Source organism: Patella vulgata, chromosome 1 (assembly GCF_932274485.2).
Source record: "Patella vulgata chromosome 1, xgPatVulg1.2, whole genome shotgun sequence".
Classification (NCBI taxonomy): Eukaryota; Metazoa; Mollusca; class Gastropoda; family Patellidae; genus Patella; species Patella vulgata.
The window spans coordinates 92,493,176-92,511,561 of record NC_065879.2 but is presented as its reverse complement, the minus strand read 5'-3'; the positions used below and the strand labels follow the sequence as shown (position 1 = coordinate 92,511,561).

The 18,386-nt window shown below is 37.7% G+C and overlaps 3 protein-coding genes across 3 annotated transcripts in view; 2 read left to right on the top strand and 1 right to left on the bottom strand.

Annotated features, from left to right (window-relative positions):
• Positions 1-18,386, top strand: part of LOC126818321 (zinc finger protein 664) — a 312,810-nt gene that overhangs the window by 286,875 nt on the left and 7,549 nt on the right. The window lies entirely within an intron of this gene.
• Positions 10-15,273, bottom strand: LOC126818773 (sodium/potassium-transporting ATPase subunit beta-1-interacting protein 3). Its single transcript, XM_050546336.2, has 6 exons — positions 14,998-15,273; positions 10,738-10,875; positions 9,235-9,315; positions 8,181-8,399; positions 6,819-6,879; positions 10-4,100 (listed from the first exon to the last, which is right to left on the bottom strand). The coding sequence occupies exons 1-6, from the start codon at positions 15,070-15,072 to the stop codon at positions 3,751-3,753; spliced, it is 924 nt and encodes a 307-aa protein (XP_050402293.1). The 5' UTR covers positions 15,073-15,273; the 3' UTR covers positions 10-3,750.
• LOC126830884 (aspartyl/asparaginyl beta-hydroxylase) overlaps positions 15,409-18,386 on the top strand; it is a 28,872-nt gene continuing 25,894 nt past the window's right edge. The window contains exon 1 of the mRNA XM_056101048.1: positions 15,409-15,445. Coding sequence (XP_055957023.1) covers positions 15,409-15,445 — 37 coding nt within the window. The remainder of the gene's footprint in view (positions 15,446-18,386) is intronic.

Below are 18,386 nucleotides of genomic sequence, written 5' to 3'. Positions count from 1 at the left end.
AACTCAATACAACTTATTAATTAGTTTATATACACAGAATATTTACACTGGACAATCGTGACATAAATATATATTTACATAAACATAGTGATAATATACTGGATAATCGTGACATGAAATTAACAACCAAAGCAATAGATTAAATAAAACCTGATGATCTCGACACACACATGTAAAACAAGATATCTACATCATCCTACAAGACACATTTAAACAACATGCCAGTTAAAGATGTAAGATTTAGATAACAAGCTAAATGTCCTTGCTTTAATTGTTCAAAGTTTGAAAACGCCTGCTTAAATAACGATAAGAGTTATGTCCCTTTATTTTAGGGAAGAAAATGTCCGACAACTAAAATTTTGAAATCCCATCACTGGTTCAAATCAGGGAGATGCTAATTGTAGGGCGGTTGGGGAGGTTCGGGAATTTCCAGAGCCCAAAATGGCCGATTTTTATAAATGAGTATTTTGGGGAATACTAACCCTAACCCTTTTAAGAGGGGTAAACGTTAAATTAGATCCAAGTTCAGTCTTCTAAAAAGGGTTAGGGTTAGGATTAGGGGTTAGTATTCTCCAAAATTTTCATTTATATAAAGCGGCCATTTTGGATTCCGGAAACACCCGAACCTCCCCAACCGGCCTACAATTAGCATCTCCCAACGAATAATACCAGATCTTTGTATCATCTGGAGACTATCTTTCTCCTGTATTAGGGTTCCAGGTTAGGTTTATAAATTACATGTCAAACGTACAAACGGTGGATTGTGGCTAAAACTATTCTGAAGGGTTAGGGTTAGAATTGTGGGTATAAACACTGACAGATATTCTACAGATCGGTCAAGATCCAGTAACGTGCGGTTCAAACATAGGTAATAAAAATTGAATTCAAATTACTTTGACAAGAAAGTTGAGTCCAGTCCAATTTAAATGGTGAATAAAGTGTTGATTATCAATATAACCTATACAAAATAATCAGGTGCAGCATTTAATTTTAAAAAACAACAAAATGAAATTTGTCACCTTCCCCATCAAGCCATTAATAAAATAAATTAATACAAATTATTTGAACATCATGAAATATACAGTGATATAATGAATAAAATGTTGCATATCTTTCATCTGGGGTGTAAATATTTCTTTATAAGATGACAATAGATCAAACAAAAAACTATTGTCGAGGTATTATTAACTTTTGTGTTCCTTTATCAACATTGTGAAAGCCAAAAAACATTTTTATTAAACTAGATAACCCAATTTCCTCATTTGAAACAATAATTATAGAAGTGATAATTCTATGGTATGTTATATACTTATTAAACTTTATAAATCAATTTCCTCATTTAAAACAATAATTTAATTATAGAAGTGATATATAAATCTATTTCTTGGTTTGAAACAATAATTTAATTATACAAGTGACAATTCTATGGTATATAGTATACTTATTAAACTTTATAAATCTATTTCCTGGTTTGAAACAATAATTATAGAAGTGATAATTCAATGGAGTACAATTACTGCTTATTACTGATCGACGTTTTGACTAGGATTATCCACTACCCATGTCTTTTCCGTCATTTTTATCTCAGAAAGCGTTGTACGTCTAACTCTTCATAAAGTTTATCAACTTGTACATCAAGCGCTCAATTTTTGAGTGTAACCTTTGACATCACGCGTGCAGAAATTCCTAATCGTCAGGCTGTGGATTATGGGAACCCTTACATTTTTGTCCTGTATACGCTCCATGAGTGTTTTTCAGGGAATCCAGTATTTTTCTAGTAAGATTGGATATTTCTACTTTCCATATATACCAAAATTGCCATACTTTTATTGGAAATAACCATCCGATAAATACTTTTCTGGGAATGTATCTTTAACAACAGATCTGCAATAGGCAGATTTACCTCTTTCATCATTAAACAGGTGTATAATGATACATTGTATCTCTGAAGATGATTTTAAGAGATTTAATGACCAATTAATTACATCATTATTAAACTGATACCCCATGATAACTAACAGCACAATATATGCTGCTTACATTTAAAGTTCACTCATTAAAGTACCGGTAAATATTGACAACACCAGGTTCCATCGGAACTTCCAAAAACCACTGCTCGTAGGATCATGGTCAGATCTAAATATTAAGGTCACCTGCAGATAACGCCAAGGTCACGAGATGTAAACAGGGCTAGACACGTGATTGTTGGTTAGGGTTAGTGTCAGCCCTGTTTTTGTGACTGTGACAAAATCTGCAGATGGCCTTAATGTTTAGATCTGACCTAGGATCACTTTAAACATCCTGTGTCACAGAATCAGTATACTGTCCTTTATTAATACTCCAAAGTTATTCAAGTGACACAGGCAGTTTGTTGAGACCAGGTTTAGCAGCGTTTGATAAGGGTTCATGCTTCAGACAGTTTAAGTGATAAAGTTTGTAGGGGGCCAAATTTCAGACAGTCTTAGTGATAAAGTATAAAGGAATGGTTTTATTGGAAATTAAATATTCTCAGACCGTATTCACAAAAACTTCAACTAAAATATTTTAATTATTCATTGTCTAAGAATTCAAATTCAAATTCTGATACAATGTAAGGCATAGATTCTTAAACTACATTTATTTCAGTTTAAGTTTCGTGCCCATACACCTGTAACTAGTGTCACATACTTTAAATATTCATTGTCTAAGATTTAAAATGCTGATCCAAATTTCAGCTCTTATCCAATGTAAGGGCGTGTATTGTTAAAATATTTCAGTTGATATTACAAGACAATAGTATTTTAACACATTCAGTACCCAGACATTTGTAACTAGTCCCTCAGGGCCCTTATTCACGAAAACTTAACTGAGATAAAATCCAAATTTTTGTAATTTGATTGGACATATTAGATTGATTTTAGTACTTAGCCAATCAAAATTGACGTATCTACTAAAATTTGGATTTTATCTTAAGTTAAAATTTCATGAATCAGGGCCCTCATGATTTTCCATTTCACAAAATGGGAAATAACGTTTTAAACATTGTGAATCATTATTTACGAGATTAAACTTTCCGGTTTTTTTCCCGTTTCATGAGAGGGAGAGAGAAATGCGATATAACGTCCACTTGACACAAACTAGGTCTTTTTGGGACTAACATACGTTTTAATTTTACTTTAATAATTTGCTTGCGTGAAGGGGTCTTTAGCTGTGAGGTTGAACAGATGACCCTACTCCTGCGGGTACAATAGTGACAGGTGTACAGATCTTGACAACATTAAGTCCAAATTGGTCCAATTTTCACGGGTTGTAAACGCCCCTGATGTTGATTTTCTTCACACAACACAACTGATAATAATTATATCGCAGTCAGGGAAGAAACGACTGGCATAGTTCGAACATCTGTCCCTAGATCACAAACATAAAAAACAATTTCTTATGTTGAAACTCAAACTTCAGCTGAAATTCAGGTTCAATCAGCTAACAACCATATCCTAGTTTCGACCGAGATTCTGCTTTGTGTCGTTCAATCAGGCACAACCACGGTCTAGTTTCTATCTTTAATATTCGTATTTTCTGTTAAATATTGATATCGGTAACGTACGTTTGCTCCGAAAGTTAAAATGTTGGGACACAACAACGAGATAATAAATAAATGTCATATGATTGAAGCGTTTTTAAACTTCACGCAGTATTTGGGAGTATCAAATATTGACACAAAATAGTCCCCAAGCAAATCACGAGCGTATGAATATGTTATATTATAAGGACTTATCTGAAATGTCTGATTTGTTCGGTGTTTTGAGACGGTGTTATCTGAACCCAGGGTAATTCCTCGCGTTTTTCTTCGTATTTCTGTTGCCCCGTGTTACGTGTAGAACGTTTAGATCGTGTACTAGCCTTACTGCGTAAACTCTGTCTGTCAGACGCGTAGTAGTGATTGGCTGCAGCCGTTTCTATCTGTGTATCTCTCATGGTTGTATCGTAGCTGGGGGGTCGTTCGAGAGATGAGAAATCATTTTGATTGATATCCTCAAACGCGATGTTGTTTCTGTAGGCGTGGTGGGCTGGTGATCGATATCGTATTTTAACAAATTCTAGTTCATCATTGGCTGGACTCGCTGTAACATAATAAACATCATATATTATAACATTGTATACATGGAATGGGGGGCCACAGTGGTGTAGTTTGACATTTTCTCACCAACAAGGACTTCCTGTGTTCGATCTCAGCGTACTATCCCGGAGCTTCTAAGTTCAATCATGGTGTTGGCTGAGGAAGTTTTTAAGGGGTTTTCCCCCATTTTAGTGGCACAGGAAGGATGTAATATATTAAGCGGTGGGCACACTAGCGTCGAAATTCACCCAGTGTGTCCACTGTCATTCGGCTGAATGATTCGCCCGAATCAAACAGGTTTGATATATTCGGCCAAATAGTTATATTCGCCTGGTGTGTCCGCTTCGCCGTAGCATTCGGCCGAATATAGAATTCATTAGCCAATCACCACTCATATCGAGAAGTCACGTGATAGATTGAAGACATAGACGCCGCCATGTTTAATCATGTGACGTGAAAGGTGATGAAATCGGCAGGTTGAATCGGGCAAAGCATTCGGCTAGTGTGTCCACCCATTCTGCCGAATAAAAGTTGGCGCCGATTGATTCGGCCGAACGATTCGGCTAATGTGTCCACTGCTTTAGATTGTCTACATGTACATGGATGAAATGGGGTTTTAACGTCCTACTGTTCCACTCTGACTGGGTTGATGAAGATGGGCATACGTCATACAGTGTGTTATGAGGTGTGCCTGGACAGCGACTCTACAGCCAACTCTTATATCAAATTCCATCTGTTATTGTGTACATGAGACCTCGGTTTTCCGTTCTATCCGAATGACTACACATTGTCCATTGCCAGGTCATCTGTCCTGCATCACTGACAAGAGGGAACCAGATCAAGTCAAAATAGTGGATATAATCAGTTTCAAAATATACATAAAGGATAGGTTGCCAGGCAACAAAATATATACACCAAGGATAGGTTGCCAGGCAACAAAATAAACTTCAAGGATAGGTTGCCAGAATATATATCAAGGATTGGTTGCCAGACAACAAAGCATACACACACATAGCAACTAAGTTGTCCAAGCAGTCGACAAAGGTTGATACATTTTTCATTGTTTTGTACAAAAAAAAAAAAAAAAATAATAAAACAATAACAAATCAAGGTCATCTATGATACTGTACTATTTGGACAAATGTTACTAAATGCCTGTAAAAGATTAACAACTACAGTATGTGGTGTGACTTGATGATAACAATCAGATATAAACATATATTAAGTAAGATTTACACCAAGGGCTAGCCATTCTTGCTATAATAGTTCGAAAATAGATAATTCAGAATGAACATGCGCTCTCCAGGTTAATGCCCTGTCTTACTCACTGAGTCACAGCGGCTCCCTCAACTCACTGGGTCACCGCGGCGCCCCCAATTTGCATAATAAATAGTTTATTGGCCGGTACCAATGTTGTAAATTATAATCATGTTGTAAAAGGCTCATCTCTAATACGTGTAGGTGATTAAAGCAATCGGAGTAAAGTACAGATCTATATTTCATTTCGTTATTTATACTTTTGATCGTCTACATTAAATGAAGATAGGACCGGTTGTAGCGATAGAACGAGTTAAAGGTCATATGAGGGTTTTTGACCCTATGATGTCACACATTTGATTAACCAATCAGCATTGATGTTTCTAGTAGGTTGGGTTACCCACAGTTCCGTGCAACTCACATCAAAAACTCGCCGTAACAGACCGTTTCATTGGCTAATCCCTAACATTAATCAGAAAGCAGGTGATATATCAACTCTTCCAGATCCTAGTGTTGTGAAGTCAAGTAAAACTAAATTTTGAACTATAAAAAACGAAACGAAATAGGATCAGTGTTTAAAGCATGTGTAACTAAATCTGGCTTGAAATATTATCTATTAATATATTAGCAAACATTAAAAACAAATACTATTAGATTAGTGCAATAAATAACGATGATGATAATGATGATGATGAAATATTAAAATAAAGTTCCAGCTACCAACCATTTTTTTATACAATCTCCTTTTGATTTGGTATCTGGGTGTTCTATCCCTGCATTGGTCGATAGTTTTGAGTCCTGTGACAAGGAGTAGGGTCACCTGTCCAACCAACCTTGTGGGTTTTCCCTGGGTCCCCTGGTTTTCTCCCACAGCAAAAGACCCCTACACGCAAGCGAATTATTGTAATAAAATGGACCATATGTTAGTCCGAAAATGACCTAGTTTGTATTAAGTGGACGATAAACCCCATCTCTCTTTGTCTGAAAATGACCAGAGTTTTGTTTTCTCGTTGATACTTTAAACCCAAACCCATCTTTACAATGAAAATGTTTACAGATAGCTGGAATTTTATCTCGCAAATTAGTATATGAATGAAAATATAAAAGGTTAGAAAAAATGAACACACCTGGCAAGCATTAATAATCTACAGGGTTAAAGGTCAAACTTCTGGCTGCTGATGGGTCGGTTCTACTACAAAGGGCACCCGATTGGTCAGCTCCATACCAGTGGGTAGGATTTGATGAAGGGTGGGAGGAGCTTCTGCTTGATTGATGTAGCGAGGAGGACCAATGAGAGCTAGCGTATCCGATGTATTAGGATTTGATTGACCAATGAATTCAGCACTTTCTGAGTAAGATATATATGTTGGAGCAATGACAGTATTTGAGTGGTTGACAGGTTCGTAACGTACTATAATGGAATCTCGTGGTCGGATATAGGTTCGGGAGTTAGTGATGTACTTACTCGTGTCGTCCTCCTCAGATAAATTATAAATGGCTACCACTGAGAATATAAATCCTATAATCTGTAAAATACAATACAAGGTGTTTGATAAATCTCTACTACTCAGAATATAAACTCTATCACCTGTACAATACACATACAAGCAATCGGATTAAACATACATTATTTAAGATTAAGATAAAGAGCTAGCCATTCTTGCTATAATAGTTCCAAAATAGATAATGTAAAATGAATAATTTGAAAATTTCATTCAAATTACTCTATTGCGAGCGAAGATATTAGCCTTTGAAGGTTTGACAAGACGTGTGCAAGAATTTCAAACATCGTACTGGTTGTCCGAAGCTAAGTCTCGCTCCTCCATTTTTAGCTTAAATCCGATGTTTATGGTCTGGATAAGTTAATTAATGTCTAATAATTTATATAACATTTCAATAATTTGCTTGCGTGTAGGGGTCTTTAGCAGTGGGAGGAAACGGGAGGACCCGGAGAAAACCCACGAAGTTGGACAGGCGACCCAACTCCTTGTCACGTGCAACCAGAGATTCGAAACCACACCAGTTGACTCAATGACAGGCCGTATGATACAGCGCGCAGTGCTAACCATTCGGCCATCCAATGTGACATGTGCCTAATGTCCCCTGATAGATCATCTTCAATAGAAGGCTTGATCTCGCTTTAACTCCGTACATCTTATCAAGCCCTTCATGTAATACCCTGCATATTTCAGCACTAATTTTAATTGTGTACTGACCAGCTTGTGAGCCTTTCAGATTCCTCCATCATCGCAAATACATGTACCAAGTCTCAGGCTTTCCAGCTAAAATGTCTACCTGTGATAATGTGGTTGCAAAGTTCAAGGTTCGTTCAATGTCAAGGTTTATGTGGAGGTCGCCATGTTTGATTTGATTGTGTTTGTGTCAAAACCTCTGATTGGATGCTACTGTTCATGTTTGTGCCGTAATGGGAGATAACGTAGCTTTATAAATGAAATGAAATGAAATGGGGTTTAACGTTCTACTGTTCTCTTCCTATACTGGGCTAATGAAGACGGGCATACGCCATACAGTGTGCTATGAGGGAAATTTTGCCCGGGCAGCGGCACTATCGCCTACTCTTATATCGAATTCCAACTGCCAACGGATCTTTTACGTGCATTCCAATATATACACGGGAGCTCGGTTTTCCGTCCCATCTGAAGGACTAGACAGCTGTCCTTGTCAGGCCTACCGTTCTGCACCACTGACAAGGGGAAACCACGTCGGAAAATCCTGATGAACTTTCTCTGCCAATCCAGTGATCGAACACCCACGTAGCCATAAGTTCGGGAAGATGGTCCAGGGACAAGCTGATAGATATACTTACTGACAATAAACACTGTACACCTGCATGTATCACCTCAACATAGTAATATTGTACCATACATCCTTCCACAAATTCTTCTGGTGGTATTGGTCGACTGGCATCTACTGGTGGTGGCGCCTCTTGTAACCATGTTGTATTGGTTATACGACATCCGACACCGTGCTCTAACCACCAACTCTTGTTCTTAGTACCAATATTTAATATATACAGATTCCTCGTCTACAAAATAATATCTAATATATACACATTCCTGGGCTACAAAATATACAGATTACTGGGCTACAAAATATACAGATTACTGGGCTACAAAATAACATATACATACAGATTCCTCGTCTACAAAATAATATCTATTATATACACATTCCTGGGCTACAAAATATACAGATTACTGGGCTACAAAATATACAGATTACTGGGCTAGAAAATAATTATCTATTTAGATTCCTGGGCTACAAAATAACATGTACATACAGATTCCTCATCTACAAAATAATATCTAATATATACAGTTTCCTGGGGTACAAAATATACAAATTATTGGGCTAGAAAATATACAGAATACTGTGCTAGAAAAAAAACCATTCAATATATACAGATTACTGGGCTAGAACATAATAACATACAGGTTCCTCGTCTATAAAATAATATCTAAAATACAGATTTCTCGTCTATACAATAATATTTAATACTTAGATTCCATGGCTTTAAAGTATTCAATATATCAATTCCCAATAAGATATTTAAGTTCCCTGTTGTTAAAATTACATATGTATATATCAAAACCTATTACTTGTATACATATACACATTCTCCTGTCTCTATAATATTCAAAATACCACTGAACACCCCCAACTGTCATTGACCACACCCCTAGTTGTCTTGGCCCAACCCTAGTTATAATAGTCCAACCACTGTCATTGACCATACCCCTAGCTGTCATAGCCCAACCACTAACTGTCATTGACCACACCCCTAGCTGTCATAGTCCAACCACTAACTGTCATAGCCCACACCCCATGCTGTCCCAGGATATGATCTATGTCATACTTACCCGACTGAGGACACCAACTTCTAGATATAAACAAATTACGAACATGTTCCATCCCAACCATAATAAACTCCACACCGTAAACTGTAGTATACAAATAAAACATGAACAAGAGATGGACAGAGAACAAGCTAAAAAAAAAACTTTTTGTACAATCAGGGGCCATAATCCAGGATGTTACTGCCTGATATATGCATCACTATCGACAGCAAAATGAAATGAAATGTGGTTTAACGCCCTACTGTTCTGCTTAGACTGGGCTAATGAAGTCAAGATGGGCATACGCCATACAGTGTGCTACGACGGAAATTTTTGCCTAGGCAGCAGCACTATGGCCTACTCTTATATCTTTTACGTGCATGCCAATGTATACATGTACATGGGACTGCGGTTTTCTGTACCATTCGAAGGACTAGACAGCTGTCCTTGTCAAACCCTACATCCTGCACCACTGACAAGTGGAATCAATAGGATTTAAAACATGCCCATCAATTTGGTTCGTGGCTAATGCAGATACATGTAGCATCATCTTGTTACATAGGGAGCGGCATAGATCGATGGAATTTTCAATTTGCCACATCTTTATAAATTAATACTGAATATAACTGAACCATTTTTCGAATAATATTTCTATCGGAGATTCAACATTTACTGAGTAATGTAGTTGGACAGGGATTCTATAATCAGTTCGCCATTAGTTAAGAGTTTAATAAAGAGTTGGTCATTCTTGCAATAATAATTTAAAAATAGATGATAAAAAAAGAAAATATTGAAAATTTCATTCAAATTACTTCATTCTCAGCTAAGTTATCATTGTTTGTAGTTTTGACAAGATGTGTGCACAGTGGTAACCAGGGCACTGGTATATTCGAGACTTAGCCTGGCTTTCCCATTTTTAAATGGCTAACCGTTTTAATCTAGTTAAAATTTTGAGTTTCCAATGCCATCGAGAGTCGATTATGGTCTTGTTTTGTTAATAAATGTCTAATTAATAGTTTAGATAACATTTCAGGCCTAAAGAAAGACCTGCAATAGGCAGATTTAGCTCTTGCATAATGTATGTTTAATTACTAACATTAATATTGGTTCTTACAGTGTGTTTCACTTGCCAGTTGCCACCATGTGAGCGATGGAGCATGACAATGCATCTTAACCATGAAGGCTTGCACAGTTGGTTTAACTAACCAATATAATAAATTTAGGTGAGCGATGGAGCATGACAGCGCACCACCAACATGAAGGCTTCCACAGTGTATTTTACTAAACACTATACATCTAATAAATATAGGTGAGCGATGGAGCGTGACAGCGGACCCCAAATGTGAGGGCTGCATAGTGTGTTTCCCGTGCTAATGTAATAAATTTACGTGAGCGATGGAGTGCAACAGTGCACCCCAAACTTGATGGCCTGCATAGTGGGTTTTACTAACCCCTATAATAAACTTGAACGATGGAGTGTGACAACGCACGTCAACCATGTAGCCCTGTACAGCGGGTTTTACTTACCACAATAATAAATTTAGGTCTATATTGACACGCTCCGAATAAACCAATGACAGTACAGGCTATCGTGAAGAAATTACCAATTATTGGAGCCCACATATAGCCCAAAAAATCAAACACCTGTCTCTCTATGGCACCAACCTGAAATTATAACAACAAACTTATATAAACAATGATCAATGGTCTTGTACATACACGGAGCCATGGTGGCTTCGCTCGCTAACCTGGAGGTCCTATTTACATATTGGCATGCCCTGGGCAGTTGGAATTCCATATTTAAGATTAGGCTGTAGCATCGCTGTCCAGGCAATGAAATAAAATGGGATTTAACGTCCTACTGTTCTACTCCGGCTGGGCTAATGAAGACGGGACTACACCATGACTGTGTGCTATTAGTATGAGGGAAATTTTACTGGGCCAATTCTAAGTGCCAAGGAATCTTTTACGTGCACGGGACCTTGGTTTTTCACGCCATCCGAACGACTAGACGGCTAAACTTGTCAGGACCTCCTTCCTGCATCACTGACCAGGTGAATATTCTGATAAACTTTCTTTGCCAACACCGTGTGCGAACCCGCGACCTTGGACTCTTTAATGAGGAAAATAGTACTATGTGGACTACGAACAGAGGAAGGTAACATCGACTTTTGGGGGAATTGTGACACCATATCAGAAATTGAGGTCCTTTAAGGAACATGTATGCCAAGTTTAAGTGATGGGGCCTTATGCTTTTTTCCAGAACAAAAAGATGAGTAGTGCTTGGATAAAGTCTAAAAATTAGAGCCAACTGCAGATTTTGTCATGGTTTGAGATGTTAGCAGGGTCAGGGCACGAGATAGTTGATGAGATTGTGGGCAAGGGTTAGGGCTTGGGGACAAGTTTCAAACCATCTGGTCCAAAAATATACAATATAGAGGAGTCGATTATTCGTTAAAACGTGCTGAAAAATTTCACTTTTTTAAAGAATAATTTACATTTGTCTAAGTCTGACTGGATACACATTAGGTCATAAAAAGGAGGAAACCGGGAGAGAGAGAGAGAGAGAAATGGTGTTTAACGTCCACTCAACACAAACTAGGGCATTTCAGGACTAACATATAGTTTTTTTTTTTTTTATTGCACACGCTAACCATTCAGCCATCCAACCCCCAAGAAACCGGGAGATCCAGAGATAACCTATATTATCCAATCAACGCAAACATGGTCATTTTTGGACTAACATATGGTACAACTTTATATCAATAAATTGCTTGAAAGTGGGGGGCTTTGTTGCCGAGCACGTTAAGTAAACCCTTGACAATCAGAAATGGAGTAGACAAAAATTTTTTTGTCTGAGCAACATTCTTATTGATATCATAATCATACAGCATAGTGTATGTCTGTCTTTAATATCCTGGTTGTAGACGGCCTAATATCAATGTGACAAGATCCCCAAACTAGGTTCTCAATGTTTCGGACTAAGGTACACGCCATTTGGGACTTGAGAATCAGTTGAAAAGGAAATTAGATCAATCCAACTCGTGTACTATTTGATAAAACAAACACAACTTATGAGTAAAAACTAAAATGAAATGAAATGGGGTTTAACATCCTACTGTTCTGCTCCGAACTGGGCTAATGAAGATGGGCATACGCCATACAGTATGCTATGTATGAGGGAAGTCTGACCCAGACAGCGGCACCACAGCCTACTCTTATATCGAATTCCAACTGTCAAGGGATCTTTTACGTACACACCAATGTGTACACTGGACCTCAGTTTATTGTCCCATCCAAATGACCTGACAACTGTCCTTGTCAGGCCCTCCGTCCTGGATCACTGACAAGGATGTCTGATAGAGGCTAGCCTCTCATCGTTACTGTCCAGCTCCCTATTAACATGTAATATGAAAATAACGCTTTACACCACTTTGGTTCTAGGGCTAATTTGGAATCTTTACCGTCTTTTTTTCTTTGTTCGCTAAAAGGAATTATGTCTCGACACATCTGCCACTAATTTAATGCGACTCAATAACAAACAAATTCATTTGAATTAGACTGCCATGATGAAACCGGCACTTGCGCAGGTCATGGGTTCGCATCTTTGCTCAGTCAATGTTCAAAATCCAGGAATATGGAATGTTACCATAAACGAAAAATCTTGCTATACTTCAATTATGTATTAATCGATTTTATATAATAATTGTTTATTATGAATACAAAAACTTTAGTGCATGGTATCAATACTGATGTCAGCTGTTTCGTAACCTGGCTGTTTCGTACTTACAATGTAGTTCATTCGTACCTCACATGAGCCGCTTCGTACCTCAAATTGATTCATACCCTTTCCTATGTTGTTGAAAGTACGAAACAGCCAGGTTACGAAACAGCCCGCACCCATCAATACGGTAGAGCTGGACGATATTGGTAAAATCAAATATCTGGATATTTCCCAAAAAAACGACGATATATCACTATATCGCGATATTTTAGTTTTATTATAAAAAGCTAACAATATATCGCGATATATCACAATATCCCGATATTTTAGTTTTATTATAAAAGATGTGATTATATAAGTGTTAAAAGTGTCATTCCCTCCCCCTTAGGGTGCATTATTCCTGTTTCAAAAGCACAGACCGAGAATTAAGTTCAAGGGTTAGGGTTTTGGCTAGGCAAATGTGGAGAGGGGAGGGGGAGATGTCCTACAACCGTGTTAGGCTTTATTACTACTATTCAATCAGCTTGAGCTTCGCAATGTTCCGCCAAAATGTTGAATAACATAACATGTGGGTATGAGTAGACTCAAAGAACCAAACGTAATTTCTCCTATTCGGTACACTACAAAAGCGCATAACTCTGGAGATTGTCTAAATCTCGAATATCTAGACGCAATTTAGTTTTATTTACAAATAACATTTTACTTTTATTTAAATCGGCTTCAGTTTAAAAATTGGCAAAAAAACCCCAAAAACAGCCAAACACACACACAAAATGATAGTTAACTAACAAACGGCATCATACATTAAATAGTAATAACTATTTCCCAACGGTGCCAATGATAAATCGACCGAAGACGACGAAGAGAAGATATTATGCCATGACTTACTTGGCTGGTTATTCGAGTGTTGCACAGCATTAGCGACGGGTTTGACATTATAATGACAAATTCCAACGGCAAGACGGGGAATGTCTCTATAAATTAAATAATAATTTTTCAATTATGAATTTATTTTTCAAGTTTAATAATCGAGAAAACCACTAGACTATTCATGTATTTAGTAGGCCTTGTCAATGAACAAGTGACAAGTCATCCGAGTCATCAATCGTGACGTAATGTCGTAAATTGTTCGATGTCAATCCCATCCCAAATGCAGCACATAATATCGTGATATATCGTGTAAAATACCGGTATATTAATAGAAAAACACACAATACGATATATCATTATACCGCGATTTTTTAGGTGGTTTTTAAAATATCGGAATTCAAATTTTAATATTGCGATTTATCGAATTACCGAAAATATCGTCTAGCCCTACAATACGGACAGTTTAGTCCAGCTCCAGCAAGAATTTTTGTTTACAGCAACATTCTATTCCTACTCTAGATAGCAGTGAAACTTTAACCTCCCTCTGTGCCAGCGCGGGTTTCATCACGAAAGTCCAATTCAAATGAATTTGTTTTTGTTTTTCAATCGCAAAATTCTACTTGAATATAGTGTTCAATTATTATAATTTTGTGTCAGATGTGTCGAGACATGATTCCTTTTGACAAACAAAGAAGAATCACAGTGAAAAATAGACAGTAAAGATTCCAAATTAGTCTTAAAACCAAGGTGAAGTTGGTGTAAAGCGTTATTTTCATATTACTGTACCTGTTGTTTAGGGAGGGACAGTGGGTAACGATGAGAGGCTAGCCTCTATCAGACATTGTTACTAAAGCAACCAAGTCTGAACAGTCGTTGGTGTTGCACCAGAATCTGAATACTGTGTACATGTAATAGCCAAAAAACTCTAGGCTTCTCAGACACAAAATCTCCATCAGTGAAATGTGACTGCTGGCTAATTAACATCCTGCAACAAAATATTTCAACAAAAAAAAAGAAGAGGCCCACTTTTTGTTTATTTTCTCAACGAGGTCACTCAGAAATGTTCAATTGGTTTCCTTTTAAAAAAAAATCCACTCAATGACGACAACATCCCACCCTGATTCATCAACATTGATTGGATTAGGTGGAGGACGATGAAAGCAGATACAACAACAAATCATAAAAATTCTTACCAATTGAAGAACAAATATGACAATTAAACTGGTATTTAATGCCCTGTTCAGGCATTTTTCTGATGAATTTCCCATCTTATGATATTCACTATAAAATCTTTTCCGATAATAAATAGTTTTCCATGTTTTCAAACATCAAATTTCACTAAAATCAAAATACAAAAAATCCGTCTGACAATTGACGATATTTTTCTCTCGTACTTCATGACAAACATGTCGCCGGAAAAACCTCCGCGTCAGAAATAGTTCGTATGTTTGTCGTTTCATCCATAAATTATAAACAGCTCATATTTCGTTCATTATCATTTTTTGGTTTAAAATTATATCTGAAAAAAAATCAGAAAAATTCATATTAGATCTCATTAATTCTTCAGATATATTGATTTGAAGAATTTAAAAGCGTAAGAATATATGAATTCCGAGGCCGGTTTACGGTTATTTTTCACAGGTAAACACGAAACGATAACTGCAAATTGAGTTAAAAAATTTGTGAAATCGAATTGTTTTAATCTGCATTGGAATATTGGGCAAAACAAAAACCATTTTAAACGCATTGTCCCATTTGGGGTATCAAAATCTGTGGTTTTTAGAAGGGAATTATTACAGGGTCCAAAGGTCGATCATTACAATGATTGTCCAGGCGGAACGCACGTGGTAGTCAGGATCGACCCAGGACTATCAACTTCAAAGACACTATGACCTGTCATTCAGCAATGTCATAGTGCATGACCAGACCCATTATTGTCACGTGTCAGAAAATAGTGAATTCAAATGAAAGTCATTGGAGTGCAATTAATCTCCTTCTTTTCTGAACCGACTCGAGTTACTGTCTTGAGAAAAGAACATAATCTTTGAGTGGTATTTAGCGACAAGGAAACATATTTTGATATTAACAGAACACGATAGGGCCTATTTAATTTATGGGAAGCAATCACTAGTTTTATTTTAAAAGCACGACGTTTCGACAATTATCAGTATCCTCTTCTTTATCAACGTTATGGTTGATAATGATAAGATAAGATAAGAGATAAGATTTTATTGCATCTAAACATCCATTTAGGACAGCATACAATATAAACATGTAGCCTACATAAAATTATAACAATACTAGCAGGATACCCGGCTTCGCTCGGGGGTCATAACTCCGAAACCGGAAGTGGTAGACTAACGCCACCTGGCCTATGTTACTCCCCGGTCCGAGCTACCCCTATACCCCAAATTTCAGACTCGGGGCAGATGTAGCCGCCAACCCCGAACAGACAGACTTCGCTCGGGGGTCATAATTCCAAAACCGGAAGTGGTAAACTAATGCCACCTGGCCTATGTTACTCCCCGGTCCGAGCTACCCCTATACCCCAAATTTCAGACTCGGGGCAGACCTAGTGTAGCCGCCAACCCCGAACAGACAGACAGACAAACGACAGTCACAAATATATATATAGATGACAATTATAACACAAGAGACACACAGTATTGCATCGGAAGCTCCCTTGAGGACAACATACAATATACGAAATATTAAGTACAGATGCATCGGAACCTCCCTTGAGGACAACATACAATATACAAAATATGAAATATAGGTGCAAAAAATTGGACGGATACAAAAATATGGACGGACATAAATTCAGAGCACTCATAAATAAACAGTATGGAACCTGCATATGAAACAAAACGTAAAAGTATTAAATCACATAACTCGACAGTATAAGACCCACATACAGGGTACATAATATATCAAAATACAAAACAAAGCGTGCGCACATAAAAGAAAATAAAGTATCATGCATATTTAACAGTTCAGATGTCTCTCCTAAGAAAAGAGAAGTAGACAAAGGCTGCGACACTTGTGGCTATAATACTCGGTGGGTCGAATAGATTGTCAAGAGTTTGATATATATATTGTTTTCTTAAATCTTCATATTTTTGGCATTCCATAAGAAAATGTTGTTCAGATTCAATTTTGCTTGCATTGCATTTTTTACAGAAGCGATCCTGGAGTGGTATCTTAAGATATCCACCCCTTTCAATGGCAAGCTGTTGAGTACTTAATCGTAGGGTAGACATCGCAATTTTGAACTTCTTATTATTAACAACCTCTAGATATTTTGGAGTGTTATTGAATTTCTTTTTGAATAATCCGAAGGTTCTGAGTTTATGGTTCGGCCCGCAAGATTCAGCAAGGAGATCGTTAAACTTACTTTCTATTGAACTTTTAATATTCTGTCTCGAAATTGTTGTTGGAGAAATGTCATATTTTTTTAAGGTATTTTGGATAGCCGCATACCAGGAGACTGATTCATAAAGTTTTATCAGAAAGATAAGACGATACTTGTCGAAACGTTATCATTGATTGAGAAAGGAATAAAGAAAATAATTACCCCCCCCCCATTTTCCCCCTAGTCGGTCGGATGGGAAGAAAAACCGAGGTTGCTTCACAGTTGTAATTTGATATATTTATACCCCCTGTGCGTTCCATCACAGAATTAAGCTGTTTTACTTTATATAGATTGTTTGTATGTGTTAGATTATTTATGTCACAAACGAGTCTGGGGATCACGGTGGCTAGGTGGCTAAGACGCTGGCTCGCTAGCCTGGAGGTCGGGTGTTCGATCCCTGCATTGGCCGAGAAAGTTCATCCAGATTTTCCGGCGTGGTTCCCCCTTGTCAGTGATGCAGGACGGAGGGGCTGACAAGGAAAGCTGTCTAGTCGTTCGGATGAGACGAAAAACCAAGGTCCCGTGTACACATTGGCATGCACGTAAAAGATCCCTTGACAGTTGGAATTCGATATAATAGTAGGCCGTAGTGCCGCTGTCCGGGCAAAATCTCCCTCATAGCACACTGTATGGCGTATGCCCGTCTTCATTAGCCCAGTTCGGAGCAAAACAGTAGGACGTTAAACTCCATTTCATTTCATTTCATTTCACAAAAGAGTAGGCCCGTAGCCAGTCTACTGTTTACGGAGGGGCAGTGAACTTTTGAAAATTGGACGACCGCAAAACGTGTGCCCAGAAAATCGTTCTCTAGCGAACTCTGAACAATGGACATAGTGACAGGACAGGGACACAAGTCAGTACCAAATATATGGCAGATGAGATAGATACCAGAGCATAATCAATGATATGTAATGTATAATAACGTCCCCAAATGAATACTTCACATCATGATCCCTGACTGCTGTCTATTACAAACAGTAGGTATTTTTACAACTATGGTCCGCAACTTTTTTTTCGGCAGGGGTGGGGTGGGGGCAAATCATTTTTTTTGGGGGGGGGGTGGCTTGGCCCCGGCTGCCTACGGGGGTGCAGCTAACAAGTAACCATCCTAGCCCAACCCTAACCCTAGCATTTTTAGGTTAATAGGAGTTCAGGTGGGCACAGTGTGAT

Bases quoted from the DNA above. Each gene is read 5' to 3' on its own strand.
- LOC126818773 (XM_050546336.2), bottom strand. From the start codon at position 15,072: ATGGGAAATTCATCAGAAAAATGCCTGAACAGGGCATTAAATACCAGT. The intron at 8,400-9,234 runs GTAAGTATGACA...ATTATTTTGTAG, and splicing joins AAGTTGGTGTCCTCAGTCGG to ACGAGGAATCTGTATATATT. The intron at 6,880-8,180 runs GTAAGTATATCT...TGTATTTTACAG, and splicing joins GTGTACAGTGTTTATTGTCA to ATTATAGGATTTATATTCTC.